The 21441-nt window shown below is 43.8% G+C and overlaps 2 protein-coding genes across 8 annotated transcripts in view; one reads left to right on the top strand and one right to left on the bottom strand.

Moving 5' to 3' along the window:
• Window positions 1-848: 848 nt before the first annotated feature.
• On the top strand, window positions 849-12490 carry RS1 (retinoschisin 1). The gene is made up of 6 exons (XM_015886121.2): window positions 849-1996; window positions 9159-9184; window positions 9952-10057; window positions 11367-11508; window positions 11766-11961; window positions 12203-12490. The coding sequence occupies exons 1-6, from the start codon at window positions 1945-1947 to the stop codon at window positions 12353-12355; spliced, it is 675 nt and encodes a 224-aa protein (XP_015741607.1). The 5' UTR covers window positions 849-1944; the 3' UTR covers window positions 12356-12490.
• A 1507-nt stretch (window positions 12491-13997) lies between these two features.
• CDKL5 (cyclin dependent kinase like 5) overlaps window positions 13998-21441 on the bottom strand; it is a 117178-nt gene continuing 109734 nt past the window's right edge. For all 7 annotated transcript variants that reach the window (XM_015886105.2, XM_015886096.2, XM_015886114.2 and 4 more), the window contains one exon: window positions 13998-21212. In XM_015886105.2, the coding sequence (XP_015741591.1) occupies window positions 20829-21212 (384 nt within the window). In that variant the 3' untranslated portion in view covers window positions 13998-20828. The remainder of the gene's footprint in view (window positions 21213-21441) is intronic.

Genomic DNA, 21441 nt, shown 5'->3' on the forward strand with positions numbered 1-21441 from the left:
TGAGCATGACCACTTGGGCAACAGGGACTGGGAGGACAGACTGAAGCATAAGGGAGGAGGAAATGATGTAAACAGAAAGAGGCCATCTGGGACAGGGAAGGGAAGGGAAGGGAAGGGAAGGGAAGGGAAGGGAAGGGAAGGGAAGGGAGAAAAAAGGCAAATGTTGCCCTTTCTGGTGCTGTGTTGTGTACTGTTAAAATATTTTCTGTCTTCTATACCTGGAAATATTTATCTGACTGCTAGGAAAGTACTACATGATTCATTTAGTAATACTGTCTGTAGTGGAGGTGTTGCCACTTAAGGTTATTAAAAAGAAGCATTATCAACAGCATTAGACCCAGAGGGTCTTGAGTGTGTGATGTATAAACAGAGACTTCAGTTTTAAAGCTCTCTGACTCATCTTGTGAACCAATTTGACTTTATTTGAATGATTTTTGTTCTGACTGAGCTTTTCTTGATTTGACTCATTTCCAGTGCCTTTGTTTTCACAAGTTCATTGCATTTTAACAATTAGCTCAAAAAATGCATGCTTTGAAAAGGGTACAGCTGCCCAGTCATTCACCCCTGCTCAGAGATGGGCGCCATTCATCAATATGTAACTAGAGACAGTTCTAAAGGACAGGGAGACAAAATCTGTTACCTGCTGATTTTGTTTCTTGGTTTTTCAACATATTTTTGCACAAAGGCTGCCCTGGTGTTCCTTCAGTCTCTCCTCATAGGGCTGATTTTCCAAGCCCTTCACAAGCCTTGTTGCCCTTCTTTCAACCTGCTCCAGCACCTTGGTGTCCTTTCTGTACTGAGGTGCCCAAAACTGAACACAGTACTCGAGGTGAGGCTTCACCAATGCTGAGTACAGGGGCAGGATGATTTCCCTAGTCCTGCTCACCACACCATTCCTGATACAAGCCAGGATGCCAATGGACACAGACTAGGAGACTGAAGGTAGATGGAGCTTCGTGCACCCACAGCCCACGTGAGCTGTGCTGTGGTTTAATCTACTCCCTGCACATGCAGTCAGAGGTCTTCTGAAACAAAGGAAGCAATAGCTGCCAAAGGCCCCCATTAAAAACTCATTCCTAATTGCACATAATTAACAGAGGCTGGAGGAACAGGAAAAATATTCACTGGAATCATCAGCAAACTGCTGTAGTCTTCAGACTTTCAGTCAGTTTTAAACCAAATTTATAACTGTCTTTCGTGCTGGGTTGTCAGCACTGTGTAGTGATAGGATATGATAGGTAGAACTGTTAGCAAAGAGAAGTTATTTTTGTTGTTGTTGTTTCAGAGTTTTACATCTCTGCAAGTAAATGGCAAGAACGTGCTATTTCTGTTTGATCTAGTAATTGCAGTTTTCAGCCCCTTGCAATTAGGTGACTGGAAGAATAGTAAGGCCAGGGAAGATTCCTACACTCAGCAATTATTAGGGCAGGCATCAATGATGCAGAGGTAAATAACTGGGGTGGAAGACAATTAATGCATATTGCATACAATAGATAATATGTATTGCATAAAACGGTCTATGATTTATAAGCATTAGGCACGTCCTCTGCCTTTGTATGATGGGTAAATGTGGTTTCTAGTTAGGCATGTCCTTGTTCAGAGAATCACATAATCATTAAGATTGGAAAAGATCTCTAAGATTATCTAGTCCAACCATCCACCTACCACCATTACAGCCCACTAACCCACGTTCCTAAGTACCACATCCACACGTGGATATATGTCTGAATACAGTCATAGTGCCAGTAGCACAGTGCTTTCTACCTTTTCGATATGGCACATGGAGTTTGACAGTCGTAACTATGCAGTTGGCTCGATGCTACTTGATAAAACCCTGAGAATGGTGGAGCGTAATGTGCTTAGGCGAAGCTTAAGATAATCTCATGCCTTCCCAGAAAGCAGAGCAGCAGGCTAAGGAGCTATTCCTGAAAGAGGAAGGAAAAGATGTGGATCAAGATGGGGAGCGTCCTGCTGTCTCTTCTTTTCTGGTACAAAGGTATGCACTTTGCCTCTAGAGACGTGCTTTCAGATGTCCCCCTTTGTATTTCTTGCTTCATCCAACCTCCTTTGGGCTGTGGGGTACAGAGGGAGCTCTTTGTGGAAGCAAAACAATCAGAGAAAGGAAAAATTGGGCAGGAGATGTGTAATTTACGTACATGAGTGAGCAGCGTTCTTACAGCTCTATGAATATTCAGTAGTACAACTCTGCTTCGCAAAGTAATTGCAGTGTAAAAAGATTGGCATGTAATTTGTCAAAATATGAATTTACACAGAAAATTGTGGTGCAGCTGAGCCAGTGAGTAAATAATAATGCTGATTTGAGAAAGGAGGTACAGTAGAATATGAAAGAGCGGTCCTTCATTAATCAAAACTATTGGTTAATCAAAAGCCACTCATTTTCTTGAGCAGCAAGACATTGCTGGGAGAGATCTGCTTTTCTGAAAGGCTCTTTCAGATATTTTGTCCTAGGAAAGAATTTCAAAGGCATTCTAAGAACAAAAATCAGAATTAAAAAAAAAAAAGAGGGGAAGTGTTTATTAATTCCATTTTAATTAACCTCACTGTAGCACAAATGCTGGTAGCTTTCAGGTTGTGTTTGAACTTCTGACTTCTTTGCAGCTGACAGAAAAGCTCTGAATGTCTTAAGGCTGGGGTTGCTCTTGCTGGGTGCTGTGCAGTATCTACCACCATCAGCGTGTGGCTGCAACACGGTGTGTCTATTTGGGACTATAGTATTGGGCAGATCAGATCAGCTCTCCCCCAACAGATGTTGAATTTTCCATTTTTCTTTTTTTTCTGTCTATTTTCAGTCCTCCTCTGTGTCTGTCACTTACTTTGCTACCTCACGCATGTCCAACTCACAGCCTGCAAGTCCATTTTCAGGTGACATAAATAAATGACCAGCATATTTTTAAATGGAGTGTACAGAGTTGCAATCAGACATTCAACTCAAAAATCTGACCATGTCTCTTTACTTTTATAAGACCATTCTTACCAGAGAAAAACATTCCTTGCTTCACAGTCACGCCTCATTCACATCATCGCTTTTTGGCACTGCTTACATTTGTGAACAACTGTTTTCAAGGATGAAGCACAGCAGAAGTAACATTTCATCAAAAGTCTCTGAGGAACCCCTTGAGAGCTCATTGAGAATGGCAGCCACTGCCACTGAACCAGGTTCATGCATTACTTTCATAGAGACAGGGTCACATATCCCACTAGTTTTGTGTTGTTGCATTCTTTCCTTGTTTTAATAAAAAATATTAAAGATTAAAATAAGTTTTGTTACTTATATATATTAACTATATTATATATTTTATGAGGGCTGCTCCAAAAGTAATGCCTTCCATTTTATGATGTCAGCCCATGACATCAGAGGCAGATGTTGGTAGTTTGGCAGTAGAGGTTGAACCTTCCTACCAACATCCCATTACATTTTGCTGCTGTGTGACAGATGGCACTCTGACATAGGAGTGCGGATGAAGCATAATTGAATTTCTCCATGCAGAAACAAATGGCACCCATCGATATTTATTGATACTTGCTGAACGCTTGTGGAGAACAACCAGTGGATGTGAGCACAGTGAGGTGCTGGGTGGTGCATTTCAGTAGTGGTGACAGCCACAGTGGGTCAGTTCCACTGGTGCAGACTGTTGCGAGTGCAGCACGCAGGCTCTCATTCACCACTGGCAAAAATGCAGAGCTAATATCAGTGACTATGTTGAAAAAGAGTATTTTGTAGCTGAGATTTTGCTCTATCAAACAGTGTTACTATGCTCTTTGTATCACTGTAGTTTCCATGAGAAGAAATAGGAGGCATTACTTTAGGAGCACGCCTTGTGCATGCGGCCCAAGACAATTCCTCTTCACTCAGTGTGGTACAAGCAAGCCAAAAGGTTGGACACCCATGGCCTACTGAATGGATAGGAAGGTGTTCTCCAAGTGGCCATGAATCTGTTTCATCCTGGCATGCTCAGCTGTACCCTGCACTAATTCATAGAATCATAGAATTACCCAGGTTAGAAAAAACCTTGAAGATCATCAAGTCCAACCGCAGCCTAACCAGAACCCTAACTCTAACAACCCTACACTAAATCATATCCCTAAGTACCACATCCAAACGTCTCTTAAACACAACCAGGGATGGCGATTCAACCACCTCCCTGGGGAGCCAATTCCAGTACCTAACTACCCTTTCTGTAAAGAAGTCCTTCCTAATATCCAACCTAAACTTATATCCTAATATCCAACCTAAACCAACCTAATTCATAGGTCTTCGTTTTGATCTACCAGCAAATACTTGTGCATTGCCTTTGTACCTGATCTCTGTGCTGTCCTTCATTTGGTGGCTGATCTTCTTGGAAGGCTGTTTTTACTCAAATTGCACATTCTTCCCGATGGGCGGCATAACTACAATTAGCCCTTGGAACAAGCTCACACCTTGCTCTGAAGCCCAGGCACAGCTTGCTGTTAATAGACACCCACACAACAGGATATTTTCAGAGAGCCTGCAGTGAAAAAATCACTTGCAGGATCACTTTCCAGGCATCGCTATTTTGGTATTTCTTTCTTTCTTTCTTCAGTTACTGCCTTTTTAAAAAAAACCTACTTGTGTTTTACGTGGCCCAAGCATCCTCTTCTACCTTCTCAGTGGGCTGCTTTGCCCAGGTCCCTTCAGGCCCCCTCCTCTTCTACCATGGGGAAGAACTGGTGGGTCAGCCCTGAGCCGGCTGCTCTGATGACAGTGTAAGCTCCTTAGCGATTCCCTCCTGCAGAGCTGCAGCTTAGGGGAGCATCCTTCTGCCGTGCTTTGCTGGGCTTCTGCTTGCTGGGAACCCCGCAAAGCAGCAGCAGCAGCAACAGCAGCAGATGAGGCATCACGATTCTGCACCAGCACTCAGATCTGGGGGCTGTCATGAACATGCTTGCAGCACATCAATGTGACGTACCAGCACCATGTCTCTCCATCCCTGCTTGTCATGCGTCAGGGAAGGAGAACGTCTCAACAGTTAGAAGGAAGGGATTTTTATTTTTTTTTTCTCCTTCTCTATTTTTTGCAGCTTTGAAAAAAAACACAAAAAACAACCACCCAACAACTAAAGGCCCAACCCCGCCTTCAGATCGCAGTAAATAACATCTTTAGTGCCACCCTTTGGCACTAGCGGTACATCTAACAAAATCACTAAAATTACTGTGCAGGCAGCGTACTGCAGAGCTCTGAGTGGGAAGGAACAAATGTGTCAGTAAGATCAGAAAAGGCCAGAAATTCTCAAGGGAACACTTTAGGAAAGAAAAAAAAAAAGATAATTGATGTTCTGGAGAGGAGAGGCAAAGGTTGATTTTTCCTCCTTTTTCTTTTTTTTCCCCACGTATTTTCAAAATATAAATGATTTGTAGAAGTACCGAGGAGACAGCGGATATAAAAGAGAAATGACTTTGAATTAAAAAGGTATAACTGTTGTTATTTCAATACGGCTTCTATAAATTCCAGATAAATACTGGCATGTAGTAAGTGGAACACAAAACAGATGAAGAAAAAGGGAAGCCGGATTAAACATCACTGAAATAAAGGTGCAATACGAAAGTGCCCCCACCATCATGTCCCTTTTCAGGCTTTGTTTGTTCTCTTAGAAGGAGGCTTCCTACTCCCTGGAAATCAAGTTGCTCATTGCACTGGATGGCTGCATGTCTTGGCCGCCTGCATTGCTTACATAACCCTCACCTAATGGCTGCTCTGTTGGTACTAATGGCAAACAGGGAGCTGAAATGCACAGCCTTTCCAAAAACGTGTTAAAACCACTCACTGCCCTCTCCTTTTTTCATTCCTGAGATGGTTTTTCCAGGGCCAGTCACATCCCCCCCTGTTTTAAAATGTTTTCCTTCCTCCTGTGCAATGCTGCACTCATTGCAAGGGAACAGCCACACTGGGGACATGCAGGTGGTGCTCTGCTCTAGGAGAAGCAGAGGGAAAACAATACTGCTCCTCTCTCTGATCCCTGCTAAATGCAGAGGCTGCTTGCACAAACAAGAGCTGATGTTTTGGTTTTTTTTTCCAGCTGAAGATCTAGGCCACCTAAATTGTAAAGTCAATGAACAGTCGATAACATTTTCCATGACCAGGAAACTTACCAGCTTACTCTGGTAAATCAAGTGACTGATGTTTACCCTATGCTTTAATTCTCCATTTCACCTTACATCACGCCTTCTCATGCTCACACACTCACCGTTAATTCTAGCCACTCTAAACAGAACTTGTCATCATGGCTCAATGGTCAGGATGTCCAACATGATGTCTCAGAGGTGACCTCCTAAAATCCCTCAGTTTTGCCATCTATCCTTCTGGCTGCACTTACCTTCCTCCTTTCTTTCTCATGTTCAGACAATAATCTCAATAACCAGAGGTTTTCTGACACCTGCAGTTATCTGCTCCTGTTGCTAAACGCCACTATTCCATTGCATGGCGCCTTGTTGTGCTCCTGCCTGCTCTTTCTGGATTTCAATTTCATTGTTTCCAGCCTCAGTGTTCAAAGAAAAGCTTGACTCCAAAGATCTATGGGAAGAAGGGGAGCCAAAGAAACCTTTCCCACACTTTGCAGTGTCCATTGCCCCCCACCTGAACACCCTTGCTGTTGCTTGTCTCCTCCTCCACTCTTCCCACACCAGAAGCTCATGTAGCTGCTGTTTTGCCCCACCTTCAGTCTAGGACTCCCACTTCCTCCCCATTCCACCATCCCCAAATCCAGTGCTTAGAAACAGTATTTGTGCCCAGCCACGTGTTGGAGGTCTTTCACAGCCTGGTGGGTTGGAGGACAGGGGAGAGGCAAGGCATAACTCTCTGTCTCTCACAAATACACACAAATTATGCTTTATTTCAACAAACCAATGGCTTGCTCAATGTTCTTCAGGAGCTGTAAATAGGACTCTTTCTGTTTTCATGTTGTTTTTTTTCAGTCCTGTACTTTTAAAACAGCCTGCGGCAGCGGTGCAGACTCATGACTCTTCCATGAACTGCAGCAATTTGTTCTGTCTGACCTACAATTACCAATTATCTTTGTAACCTTCCTTGAAGGCAAACATGCTCACTATGAAAGCATGCCCACCATCACATTTTGAAACTATTGGCAGCTTCCTTTCCTCTTCATTTCCTTTGTAGGACAGGGCCCATCACAGCTGTAAACACACCAATATATCAATTACTGCTTTTTCCAGCCAACTGCAGGCAAGGGCATTGCTTTCTCTCCTTTCTCAACATCAGTGGACATCAGGGGGATGCTGTGGGAAGCTTGGTCCATCCATAGCCACCACTGCCCAAAGCCCAGCACCCCAATGGCCAATCTACTTGCAGGATGCTGCCTTTTGCAGTTAACTCATTTTGGCTCAGGACGGTAAAGTTTGTGCCATACTCTGGGTTGGTTGAATAGGTCCCACCATTCACCCTGAAAATGACTCCTTTTGTTGTTGTTTCACTTACAGCTGTTGGGTTTCCAGCAGTGACCATCAATGAGGGGTCAGAGTTTGGTCTTGACTCTCAAATCAGGGACTTGGGAAGTTTGCCTAAGGGCTCACTGCCTACCAGAAGCAACAGCCCTCTGTCAGCCAGTGCAGTTAAACAGAGCATCAAGGAGGCAGGAAATGTGCTGCACTGCTGTTATCAGTACTGTTTTGATACATGATAAAGTCCCAGCCACTACCATATCAATCTGATGACGAGGAGCATTAACTGCTACACCTTTTCATCAGAGACTGATGTTAACTTCTTCATCCAGGGCAGATGCCTTGGGTTAACACTGAATGTCCCAGAAGCCAGAAATGCTTGTTTGGGAAACTGAAGTGAGGGAGATCATCTCTGTGTTCATAAGATGTTTTTAAGTATTTCTTTATCATTTTGTTCCTTGCTGTTGTCTTTCTTTCAGGGCCTTGATACATTCAGGCTCACTGTCAAAGCTTGGGAGAAGCCGCATTTCAGTCATAAACAAAGCTTTGTGTACAGTTTATATTTCAGCTGATTATAATTGCACAGCGTTTGTGAATCTTTTGAGATGAAACTTGCTGTGTAAATGCAAGATGTAAATTGCCAGCATTAGTTGGACCTTCCTAGGCTCAGCAAAGTTACTGTGTGAATGAATAAATCATAACTAGATTTCAGTGAATAATTCAGAGCCTAATTCATTTGATAAGAAAAATATAAAATCCACTTTTCCTATTCGCAACATCACAGTTTGCAGACTGCTGTTTTCGTGTGCAAGATTTTACTTGCTCCATAGCTCAGCCTTTAGTGGCCACAGTTGGCTGTATCTGTTGGAAACGTGAGGGCTGACATTTGACTCATATTGATGATTTATCAGCAGTCATGGGAACTTTAAAGATTATTCTAATTTCCCAGTTGTCTGGGCACTGTTGTCCCTGTTTAGGTGCTATTAAAACAGCCTGCTTTGAGCTTTGTGGGGAGGTAGGAGAGCTCTTTCAGTAAGGATAGGGCTTGTAAAATATCACTGCTCAGGGACAGGCCGAAGATAAACCAGGTCAGGTGTTACAAAAATAGCACTGCTTCCTCTTCAGCCACAGTGCTTTCTCTAAAAAAAAAAAAAAAAAGAAAGGAAGGAAGGAAAGGGTGTTTTGCATGTAAGATTGATTGGGAAGAACTATTTATATTTTGTTATCCCCCGTGTCACCCAGAGGAACCTTCTCATGATTGCCACCTCGAGGGGAGCTGTATCTCCTCTGAAACCACCAGTGATCTGCGATGGCTGTAGGCTGCGATTTCACCTGTCAACAGCTCTTATTTTTACAAGCAAAATGGGAAAGGAAAACCGTAGGGCAGGAAGATGGCAAAAACGAATGGAGGCAACATCAGTTGGAAAGCAGAGACTGAAACTGACATGAGCTTCTCCTCAGGATGTTTCAGACATCTCTGATTGTAAAAAGGAAACATCAAAGTCATCACAAAGAAGGCCCAAAGAAGTAGCAATGATATGGGCCTATCAGCATCCTGCTCCTGCCCACAGCTGATGCCCTCTTGTTTTCCCCTGGCAATCAGACTGGAGATGCTACCTTTTCCCTTTATTTGAATCAAGCTCAGGAGTAAATATTTATTGCATTTCCTGATACTATCACGTCTGAACTCTCTCTCTTCTTCCCTCCATGCCTGCTGCCCGCAGCTGTGCTGGCCCTGTCACCTGGTGAGGTGAGTCCTTACAGCCGGCTCTGCTCTTGTAGGCAGTAGGAGAAACAGAAAGTGCCTGACACCTCTGGGAGAGGGTGGGATGGGTGAGGGACCATTCCTGCCCTGAGTTTGCTATGGGTTTCAGAGTGCTGGTCCCCTCAGCGGAAGCAACTTTTAAGTCTTTGTATTTTAAAATTCCCCTTATGCCTTCTTCATGCACCACAAGAGTGAATCTGCATGTGTACCCATGAAAGTCACCTGAGTGTCATAGACAGAGCATTGAGGAGCAGCTGTTTGCGCTGGGGATTCTCTTCAGCCTCAGTCCAACAACAGCCTTCAGTCAGCACTCACCACATGATGTCCTTCTGAGGGGATCCTGGTGTGGTAACTCCCGACGCAGGAATATGAGGACATAACACCCTATGGCATATCAGAGGTCCCAGCACGGCTGTAGGACAGCCACATCTTATGCAAATCCCCCCAGAAATACGCTGTGTGGTGCAGCCTTCACCTCTGTGTGCAGGAGGACCAGGCTGGATCCAGCATGGCTGAGCCAGGAGGTGACCCCTAATGCTCACTTGGGTGGCTTTGGGGCTGTGGACTCTGCAGTGACACTGTGGCTCAAGAGCAGCCAAGAAGGCTGCAAAATTTAGATGCAGACACCTTTCATTTCTCCGTGGATGTCCATCTATCAGATCACACTCATGTCCAGGCATCTGGACTGGCACTTAGCTTTGTGTCACTATCATCGATTACTAAGTTGATTTTTGTTTTAATTTTCCCATTAGGATGAGAGACTGGAGCTGTGGCACAGCAAGGCTTGCAAATGCAATTGCCAGGGAGGTCCTAATTCAGTGTGGTCCAGTGGAACTAACAGCTTGGAGTGCATGCCAGGTAACGGGTCGCCCTATTTCAGCGGTGTCTGTGTTATGGTTCTCAGCAGCTCCCCTCATTGCACCCTGCACTGCAGTGAAGGTGTTGCAGTGGTGCCTGCTCCAAACACTGGGGCTGGTGGAGCTGTGCCCATGGGAGGGGTCTGTGTGAGCAGCATGGCCCTGGGTGCCAGGTGACCTGCTAAATTCATTATACTTGTGTGATCTGTGGATTAGTGATGCTAAAAGTAAAACTACGCTGCCTTCGAGATAAGCCTGCCCAGTAGTAAACATGTGGGGCCACCTCAGCTGCTCTGCGGAAGTGTTTTCTTACACAAAGGGAGACACATAAGCAGGTTGGGGCTCCAGCCACAATAAGGACAGGGAGCGGGTCTAGAGGAGCACATCCCCTAAGGAGAGGGGCTGAGGGAATTGGGCTTGTTCCAGCTGGAGAAGGCTCTGGAGAGACGTCATTGCCTTTTAGTACTTGAAGGGACATCATATAAATGTGTAGAAAGTGTGTGCTGTGGGTGCAGGGGTTTCAAGCAGCTGCTACTGGCTGTCATTATTGGACTTGGTGTTTCCATGCCTGGAGGAAGGCAGGGCAACAGCTGCATGGTTCTTGGGGGGGAAATACATTAATGTGGCACTGACTGAACAAGATATGTTAATGAGATATTGATGTATAGGATTCTGACCTGGTGGAATTTGCTGATGAGACATCGACCATCCCACTGGTGTGCTCAGGCATGGCACAAACCAAGGGGCGGTGGCTGGAGGAGGCAGTGGCCACACCGTGCTCCGGGTGCACTTTGGTACCCTGCACATACAACCTATTTGTAACCATAATGCGTTACAGTGGTCTATCTGCTCAGCAATTCTGCTGTGTAGGCACAGCTGTAAATCATGATAGTACATGAGAGGAGCCGAAGGAGATGAGGCAAAAAAAGTGATGCCAGACATTCCCCGAGGACAAGCTGGAGGCGGGATCCAGGACTATGGATCCAGCATGGATCCATTTGCTTCTGCTTGCAAGAAAAGGGAGACTTGGAGACTACAACATGCAAATAAAACCTTTTCCCACAAACATCATGAGCAGCAACGACTTAGGAATAGCCATATGTAAGGATGAGAAATTTAGATGCCATGTCCCCTGGACAGCAAATTACTGCAGGGGTTGTGGTTGGGGCTTAAGAGCATCCCCAGCATCCTGCTGGGGGTAGGACACAAGGAAACCACAGAGAGTATTGACAACAGATTAGGACAAAGGCAACCAGAGGGCAGAGCAGCTCGTGTCACTAATGGTAGCATGTTTTTATCTTGCCCTGCAGAGTGCCCCTACCACAAGCCCCTCGGCTTTGAGTCTGGCGCTGTCACCCCTGACCAGATCAGCTGCTCCAACCCCGAGCAGTACACAGGCTGGTACTCCTCATGGACAGCCAATAAGGCCCGTCTCAATGGCCAAGGCTTTGGGTGAGTCTGAAAATACCCCCTGAGGCTGTTGGGACCCTGTGGGAGGGCATGGGGTAGATAAAGCACTGAGGGGCGTGGATTAATGGGCACAGCGGTGATGGGTTGGTGGTTGGACTAGGTGATCTTAAATGTATTTTCCAAACTTAATGATTTTATAATTTTGTAATTCTATGGGGGCCAGGCCCCCTGGCAGTGTAGGGCAGCAGGGTGGCCTGGGTGGTGGCTTAGGGTACAGAGGGGCTGTGGTGTCCCCCCAGGTGTGCCTGGCTCTCCAAGTACCAGGACAACGGGCAGTGGCTGCAGATTGACCTGAAGGAGGTGAAGGTGATCTCAGGGATCCTCACACAAGGGCGCTGTGATGCTGATGAGTGGATGACCAAGTACAGCGTGCAATATCGCACTGATGAGAACCTCAACTGGGTTTACTACAAGGACCAGACCGGGAACAACCGGGTGGGTTGATCTTGTGCTTTGTCTTACAGTAGTGGTTTCAAGGTTGCATTGGATGATGTAAAAGTCTTGGGGGAGGCGGCCTAAGGGAGGGGAGCCTGTGTGAAAAGCAGAGTGGATGGGGCCTGGTGCTTACCCATGGCACACAAGTGTCCAGCCCCATGGCCATCATGCTGCCATGGTGACAGTGAATGCAATGCTGATCAGCCCCTGAAACTGTGTCTGCCTCTGCCTCTCTTGGCAGGTTTTCTATGGCAACTCGGACCGGTCATCCTCAGTGCAGAACCTGCTGCGGCCGCCCATCGTGGCCCGCTTCATCCGCCTCATCCCGCTGGGCTGGCACGTGCGCATTGCCATCCGCATGGAGCTCCTCGAGTGCCTGGGCAAATGTGGCTGAGTGCCCGCTGGGTAGAGATGTGCAGGTGTGTGCCTGTATGGCCATCCCATCTCACTGCTGATGCGTGCTGCGGCCACCATCCTGCCCACTCTATAAACAGAAGGGCTTTCTTGAATAAAACACTGCTTTACATGACACCTGGTGATATGGCTAAACCCTATTCCAACAGCTTACTGTTTTTGAGGAGACACACACCAGCAAAACTGGGGTGGTTTGTTACCATGGCTTCAGACTATGAGATAACAATGCTTCTCATCCTGGGTGCTAGACTAGGGACACAGTGCTGATCCTGGGTGCTAGATATCATTACAACATGCTGTGAGCATGGGAGGTGGACTTGTGCTCCAATTTCTATGACAGCCTCACCCTCCATGGCCTAGTCCCCAGTGGGTGTTGTGCACGTGCAGGTGTGGGCTCAGCCTTCAGCAGAGGGGGCCCAAGGGCTGGGGCAGGAGCCATGGTGTTTTTGGGGGTGAACACAAGTTCTGCCTTTGCCCTGACTGGAGTTTTTCCCAGCTCTCTGGGATTTTCCTTTCCTGCAACAAATGCAAAGCAAACCCATGTCAGCAGTGCAAGGTTGGGTCTTCCAGCCATCCATTGCTTCTCTCCTTTGACATATTGCTCAGGTAGATTTTGAGGGTAACCAACATCTCACAAGGAATTTGGGGCATGTGGCAGTCTGAAAACTTGTGCTTCACTGTCCTAACTATGAAGTCTGTAAGATCCTATCTGCTGAAATACTTACTGCTACATCACTGTTGCACTCATGCTTTCATCCACAGAGTGAGTTTTGCCTATCCATAAATGAGGGGCACACGTTCTTAGCAGGAGTGCTCCTGAATAATTTCTTTGAGCTTTCAAGCTTCATCCACAGTCTAAGTGGATGGACCATGTGCCCTTATATACCAAGATAATTTATTTAGCATCTCACGACTGATAATGTATTTGGATATAAGACATAGAGGAAGGAAAGACTTCCCAGGACACAAGAGTCTGTGCTGTCACTCCCTGCACCCAGCTTCAAACGACTCCTTTTCCAGACTGAAACATACAGTGACAAATAGGTGGAACTAAATGGCACATACTGAACTTCACAGTTTGTTTGTGTCCTTCCTCACCATGTCCTTCGCCTGCACCTCACCTCCCAGCCTGGATGGGGAAGGGCCTGCTGCTGCCTTTTTAATGCTCTAAAGCAGACGTTTCTGCTCTCAGCCAAGCTGTGCCACTCGCCTGCTAATCGACCTTTGGAAATTCACTTAACCTCTGCCTCTTATCTAAAAAGCGGGGTGCTGAGAGGCTTAATTAATTAAGTGGTCCTAAAATGCTTTTAGAAGTGTGCTTGACTTCCACTTCTGCATAAACACAGCATATTGAAGAAGGGTGCAACTGAGGGCATTATGAAAGCCGCCAAAACACCATTACAAAACTGCAGAGCTTTTGCTCATGAAGTCAAACCAGTTACCCAAGGGGTGAGGGATTGGGAGCCAAATATTTCAAGTTTTTTGAAGCTGTGCAGCTTCTCAAACAGGGAGCGCATCAGGACGTGGGCAGAGCAGCTCTGTTACAGCTCTGCCCCATCCAGGGGCACCAGGAAGGCTCTGTAAGCAGCGTGGAGCGAATGAGAGCAGCCATCGAGCCGTGCCAATTTTCTAGTGCAAAATCTGCATTTTTATTAAAGACATATTTTGGAAGGCCCATTCAAAAATACATTGTGCTCAGTAAAAATTAACCATTTCCATGCTTCATTGTTAAGGTTACCACAGGATTTTTTTTTTCTTTCTTCTTCTTTTTTTTTTTTTTTTTAACTCTTTTAGAATATTTACAGCAACGATATAAATTGTACAGAAGTTAAGAATGGAATACATGCCCAATAAAAGAAAAAAAAATAATAATAATTCGGTAAGGTGTACCAACAACATGATACAAAGGGTTGTATACAAACATTTTACAAATGGGTTTATTAACTTGCATGAAGTCATCTTTAAATATTCAGCACAATTTAAAACCAATTTGTATCCCAGGATTAAAAAGATGAACACCACCACAGCACATTCCTTCCACAACAGAAATCATGGTAGATCTGACAATCTGTGCACTTCGGGTTTCTGGGAGCTGTTAGAAGTATTGGGGAACCGTAACCATAAATGTAGGAGTTTCGAAAGCCGCCTCCCCAGTCGGGTATTTCTGGAATAGTGATCGTGAAAGAAAAGACCCCGTTCTTCCTAACTTAGTTCTTCCTTCTTTCTACCAAATGAAATGAATTCAGTATTTCACAGTGGAGATGTGAGCAGTCCTGGAAGTCCTCATCAGATTAAGCGGACTTAAAAAAACCCTGTGTAGAATTTCCAACAAATGACGGTTTCGTGGAAGGTTTTAGCTCATTGCTCCTTACAAACCACATACGCAGAGATGTTGCTCTCTTTGAGCAGACATATCCCTCAGTAGTCTAAGATGTGCACTAGCTGGAAAAAAAAAAGAACAACAAAGCAAGAAAAGGGAAGCCGAGACAGTTAACTACACCTAAGGTTTTGCTTTACTAAACAGTTAAAAGCTCTGCCATTGGATTTACAAGTCAAGAATTTATGCCAAGAGGTTGGTAAGCTACAGGAAACTTGAATAACATCCTCCATCTCGCGATATGAACATGCTGTTACTTTGCTCATGGAAAGCTCTACGAAAGCAGTTACTCTACAAAGCATTTCTACACCTGTACAATTAAGATGCCACCTTGCATTTCTCAGAATGGACCCAGAGAAACGATGCCCTGTGAAAACAGAGACCCGGTGGAACAGAAAGCCTGGGAAGGCAGTCTGTTTTGGTGGGGCACAATGAGGTAAGGTATCTCACCCAGATGAAATGGAAAACAAAAAGTGAAGAAACTCCTGAGCAAGTCTAAGGATAGCTGTTTGAATAAAACAGCAAACAGGGTGGAGTAGTAGATAAGGCCTCTAACTCCCTGATAAACTGCACTAGAGAAACAACAAAGAACAAGGCAACTGCAATATTTGAGAACCACGTGGGGAAGAGCAAGGGAAGACTGCAAAGCAGTGCAGAGGATGGTGTCAGGATTCTAGGAGAGCTGAGATGGCTTGGAGGTTTTAGAAGTGTATTGGATGAAGGCCCATCAAAATGGTATTACTTGGTTGCTAACAGTACCTAGAGGAAGAATCTTTTTATACACTTCTTCAAAATTTAGAGTCAGTAATAAACTCAGAATAAACAAACAAAACCCCAACCACATTCTGCAAGAGAGGAGGTAGATTGACTTGTAGAGAAGACGAGATGCGTAGAGTCACTCTTAGCCTTAGTTATACATTCCAGGTTCAGACTCTTGAGCCACATTTTAAGAGTCACCTTTACAGGCTACATTCTAAAAAGAGCCTGAGAAATAATTTGACTTGCTGGAACAACAGCATCAATGTATAGAGGGCTCTTCCTCTCACAGTTCTGTGCATCTTCTGCTTAGATTGGCAAGAAAGCCAACTTTTGCTCCAAGCAGCTGGCTGCATACAGTGATACTCTGGGTAATAAATAAGCATCCCAGCATAACTTGGAGCAAATCAACTTCACATGGAACCTATCCTGTCTCATGCAGTATCTATAACAAAAGACTGCTGAGACAACAGATGACCTATGACAGGATTTACCTTCAAATTAAAAGAGGATCTCCTATAAAATTTAATTTGCTTTGCTTAACTACCATTGACTTTGCTTCATGATTGCAGAGTGAGAGAACTTCTGCTTCAGTACTTCTGAACCACGTGGTGTGTACAAGCCAGGTGAGCCTGAAGCAACCATGGTGCTGTTTGACTCAGAAATGAGCCAACAGCTAGAACTTCCAAGCTGTGTTGTATTAAAAGGGTTTACTCAAATTGTTCCCTTTTTAACAAAGGCCAGAAGTTAAATGGCTTTTCTCCTGATTTACTACAAACCCCGTTAATGAATGGTTAACATCATGACACCACTGGGGGAAGCTGTGTGGGGGAAGGCACCTGTTCTTACTGTCCTGATTTAAAGGTCATTTAAAAAACAGTTTAATAGGGCACATCACCTTTCCAAGCATCTTCTGTGACACTCCTAATCCTATTTCAAATGGTGGGCCTACGTACGTGAACAACAGCCTAAACATGTGGTTTATGACATAATCCCATTAATAACCATGTTGTGCATGACAGCTGGAATGGATAAAAGAAACATTCATTGCCACCCCACAATTTGCAGTTCATAATATATGGCTATCCTTGTATGAGATTCAAATATTACTCCCAGTTCTACTCTGGCAGTTTTCAGCACAAACAGAAGTGCATGCAGATATTTTTGAAGCATGTTACACTACTACAACAACAACAAAACAAAAATGAACAACCCCAAAACAAGAACAAAAACCCCTCTGCGCTTCTAGCTCAAAGCTCCCCTCAAAAGCACCTGTTTTCTGTCTTAGCTAAGTAGATGTCAGCATTGCTTTCAGAGTTCCCTTCATTACGAGGAACCACAGCACTGAACTGTGAAGAACATACAGCTTGTTCTGGGTGAACAAAGGTTGGTGTGTGGCCTTTTTACACCATTAAGATTCATCTTTTAGGAGACCTGATTGCAGTAACAAGCACTGACTGAAGGCCTATCGCAGGACCCTACTGCTGGACAGAGCTCTCAGCTTGGCTCCCAGACACGAGCTAGTGTAGCAGAAAGGCAACAAGCCTGAAGATGATGTGAGAGCGTATTCTAAGTTTGGAAGTTTGTGGCCTGCTTTAACACTGGTTTAAGAGAACCAGCACCCGTTCACAGAGTGGCATCAGGACCCATCCATTTAAGTGGGTCTGGTTTGGTATCAGAAAGGAAGGCTTGGTGTCAGTCCCAAGTGCTGTGGGACAGAGAATGTTTCAGAAAGACTGGGCTAGATCTGGGATTACTGACTTCTTGACATGAACTTGGCCTGGTGCCTGTTGCTGGCAGCCTCTCAGAGGAGCTATGGATCTTAGACTGCGATAACAGAATAAAAAGCGTTAAACAGCCCTAAGGGACTGCTCTCTGTGGTCAAGTCTGTTAACAACACATGTTGCTTTAGGTTAATGCATTTTCATGGCAGTTTAAAAGGACAGCTTATTCACATCGTTTCACACAGTTTCAATTAAGATGAGCTTAAGGTGCTTCATGTCAGTTAACAAGAACTATAGTAAAACATTATAGACGAGTTTTGGCAGCTCGAGTTCTACAAAATGACTGTGATTCACTTCTGAAACTTAGTTTCTTTACTGTTCACATCATTAATGATGCCATAATAAGGCAAAGCAGTTTGCCAAGGAATAAAACACAGTTTAACTAATATTATTTATAGTACGTAAATCTATAGAACACGTAACACAAGACCAGTGAGGAGGAAAGCTCACGCTTATAAAATTGTCTGCTCTGTAATTCTCTTCTCCCTTATTGAGGCAGCAAATCACAGCCATATAATAAGACTCCTTTGGAAGCTTCAGCAGAATTGCTTTAGTGTTATTCTAAATATTCGGAAGTTAGACCAGATTAAAAACGCACAATTTACCTCAGCGCCAGCTGGTTCATCTGCTGTAAGGTCTTCCTAACAGAACAAAGAAAATACTACGTATGTTCAACACAGTTTGGTATTGAACTTAAATTCTGTTGTGGTTTGTCGAGAAGAATAAGCAGTACAAAAGTAGACACAGCGTTTTGTAAATATGGGCCACCAAACACTTGAACATTCTTTAGGTCACTCTTGAAGCTTTGCTAACTACTTTAAACAGCTCTATGTACAGTCAGAGATTACCCTGATTCAACTCAGTGGGTACTGAGGGGAGGGAAAAAAAAAAGAACCAACCAACCCTTGGGAAACATTTTTCCTTGGTAGAAAACAGAATAGCCATGGACAGCCCAGTACAATCATCTGCGGCATGAAGCTCTTACTATCAATATAAAATTCTTGTAGAGGCAAAAGGAAATATATCCATAAGGTACAGAAGGGATTGGTATGAACGCTCACTCCGAGGCATTCGTGTTGTACTGCTTAGAGCCCCACTCTTAGGCAACGCTCTCGTGAGGGATTTCAGTGGCATCAGCTCATTTCAAAGCAGACAACAGGAGTGAACTGGCTGTGATGAACTGGGGAATCCAAGAGACTTCTACAATACAACGCCATTCCCTTGATTGCAAAGACCAGTAAATATCGCAGTGTCTTTCCTGGATGCCCACTGAACTTATCAGAATCTGAGTATCCTTTCATATCTACTGTATTTATATATGATACATAAATACATTATTTATATACTACAGCATATATAAATATAGTATATACCATAAATATCTATAGAAAATCACACACACATTTCTTGCAGGCAATTGACAAAGAAATCATATTATTTTGTAAATTCTCTTAGTAGACTTACTTCTTGCCCTGGACAAACCTGATGTACCATCCCTTCATACTGTACTCTATAAGAAAGATTTTAAAGTGGTGGTGCCAAATTAGTTATTGTTAGAACTTTGGTATGATTCAAGAGGTACCGACCATCATGTCCAATTTGCATGGTATCAAAGTAGTTCAGCTCTTACTGTCTGGCTACTTCTGTTAACATCTATGGCTAAATCATCAAGTTTACATTCAGGTTAATCTCTTTTTGGAACAGACAACACATTTGCAGGTACACGTGTCTTATGAGGACACAATATAGAGAGTGGACTATGCTGCGGAGTAATGAGGGAGTTGAATGAATGCGTTTAAAACTGAAAGATTGTATTGTTCTGACACTACAGGCCCGACTCTCCTCTTATTGCACAAAAGTTTAGACCAGCATAATTCTTTTAACTCCTAGTGACTCAACTCAACTTTAGTTTATTTTGCCAGTAGCAATAGAGGAATCAGGTCATATATTTGCTACACTTGATCTTCACCAATGCAAAGGCAGTTTTGACAACGCCGTATAGGAGACTGGAACCCAAGATCTATTGTTTTGCTTAGACTGGTCACTGAACTGAGCGTGGGAATATCAGGACAGTAAGATCTAGGGAGACATTAAGCTGCACGGCAACCTTCTCCCTCAACATCCAAATATCAGATGTGGAGCTTTAAAATACATCCTGAAATATAATAAAAAAGTGCAAGAGTACTTTTAATTTAAATACAGTGTTTATCTTAGTAGTTAATAGACTGCTAACAAGATGTAAAATACACGTATGCATAAAAAGCTCATACCATGATCTGCAGTGCCATGCTATGCATCAAATGTGAAAGTGTGGCATTTCACTTGCAATTCATGCTATGTTTCTTTGGTTTTCACCCCTACTATTAAGTGGAACAGCACCTGCTTTAGCTTGTAGTCATGGGGCACTTTATCTCTTTAGAGGAAAAAAAAGACAAGAAACCAACACAAGTCGTCCTGGGGCTCTGGTCTCTCGATGCAGATGCAGAAATCTCATTAGTATTATTAGGAAAGCTAGGGATACAGGGGAGAACATACCACACTTAGATTATTGTACAGTTCTGCAGTCTCTTACATTTAGCCAATACCTCCAACAAAACAGCCCATTATAACGCTCGGAATTGAACGATGTCTTTTGTTTGTTACCAGTAATTCCTTTAATGCTGGGCTCTTGTAGCTGAGCAAGATTCATACTGTTACAGTCACATTTATATCGACATTCAACTTCCTTTTATTAGAAGTATAATACTGCACTTTATATCACAAATGTATAAAAATATGGCAGATAGTGTCATAACAATACTTTTCTTTTAAATGAGTATATTTAAAAAACAGACAGTTATTTCCCATTTATATATATATTTATATATAGAATAAAATACTCCTGATGCAATATATAAATGTTACCGTTAGTTTTTTTATAGAAACTACTGTAGCTGTTGCACTGCTTCACAATGTTTCAAACAGCTCCAAATAACTTTACATTATAACATAAAAGATATGATTATAACAGTACGATATTAGGTCATCATAAATAAATATTACAAATCCTATCAAATATGGAAGTTTAAAAAACAAATTTAAGACATACGATTTAACTTTAAACCCTTAATGGGGATACACTTTTATCACATAAAACCCACTGTTTTTAACTAGGCAGCAAAAAATGTAGTAAGGGCATAGGTCTGCACATGAATGTTTTCACCCTTCTAAGTGCCAACACATACCAGAAATCTCCCAGCTTTCCAACAGAGATGTGCACTAAGCTGGAATGTAAATGAGAGAAAATGGCAATACATTTTTCTCCCTGAATGGCACACTCTGCCTCTCGTCCAGTGACATTTCTGATGACCAGTAATTCCTAATTCAACTCATTTTACTGTATAATCCCTGACTCTCAATGTGGCGCCAAACAGCGTGGCTCCACATGTACATATTGCACACCTTTATAAAGCTGAAAGTACAGTCTTACCATCACCAGAACTACCACCGCTCCCCTACGTTGACCTCCACGTGAACTGGCCTATCTTCTGGAGCAATTACAAGGCTGTCTCTTTTAGATCATTCAGATTTGGCATCCGTGACCGGTTTGTTCGGTTATATGTGTGCCCGTTCTGTCCACTCTTGGAAGGCGGCTGCTCGGAGTAGGGGGGCCCATCGCTGGCGCTCCTGTTGACGGGGGAGACGTGCCAGGTGGGCTCCAGCTGGCTTGGGATCTGCAGCGTTGGCCGGCTCTTTGGCTGCGGCTCTTGCCGTGTGTTGCTGCTGCTGCTGCTGGAGCTTTGACTCATGGGGTGAATTCGCACTTCAGAAAAAGCAGGTTTGGCCGGCTGACTTGGTAAGGGTTGGAAGCGAGGCTCGGCAGGGACAGAATGATTTGAAGAGAGGTGCAATAGCTTTCGCAGAGATTTTAATGGCTGGCTCTGAAAGACATGGGGAAAGCGCTTGACCTTCTGATCTCTTGTTATTGTATCGCACCAGACTTCCTATAACAAAGCCGTCACATCTTAAATAATGAAAGAAATCCTTGAACTTCACAGGACTTTTTCACTTTTAATATGTACTCACATGGCATATTTCCTTCCAAGTTGAGAAAACACACTTGAGAAAAATATTTTCTCATTGTGGTTCAAACCCAAGTAACTATCTGCA

Source organism: Coturnix japonica, chromosome 1 (assembly GCF_001577835.2).
Source record: "Coturnix japonica isolate 7356 chromosome 1, Coturnix japonica 2.1, whole genome shotgun sequence".
Lineage (NCBI taxonomy): Eukaryota > Metazoa > Chordata > Aves > Galliformes > Phasianidae > Coturnix > Coturnix japonica.

Coding starts and splice junctions, on each gene's coding strand:
- RS1 (XM_015886121.2), top strand. CDS start 1,945: ATGTGGATCAAGATGGGGAGCGTCCTGCTGTCTCTTCTTTTCTGGTAC. Junction 1,997..9,158: donor TCTTCTTTTCTGGTACAAAG/GTATGCACTTTG, acceptor TGCTGCCCGCAG/CTGTGCTGGCCCTGTCACCT. Junction 10,058..11,366: donor CAGCTTGGAGTGCATGCCAG/GTAACGGGTCGC, acceptor CTTGCCCTGCAG/AGTGCCCCTACCACAAGCCC.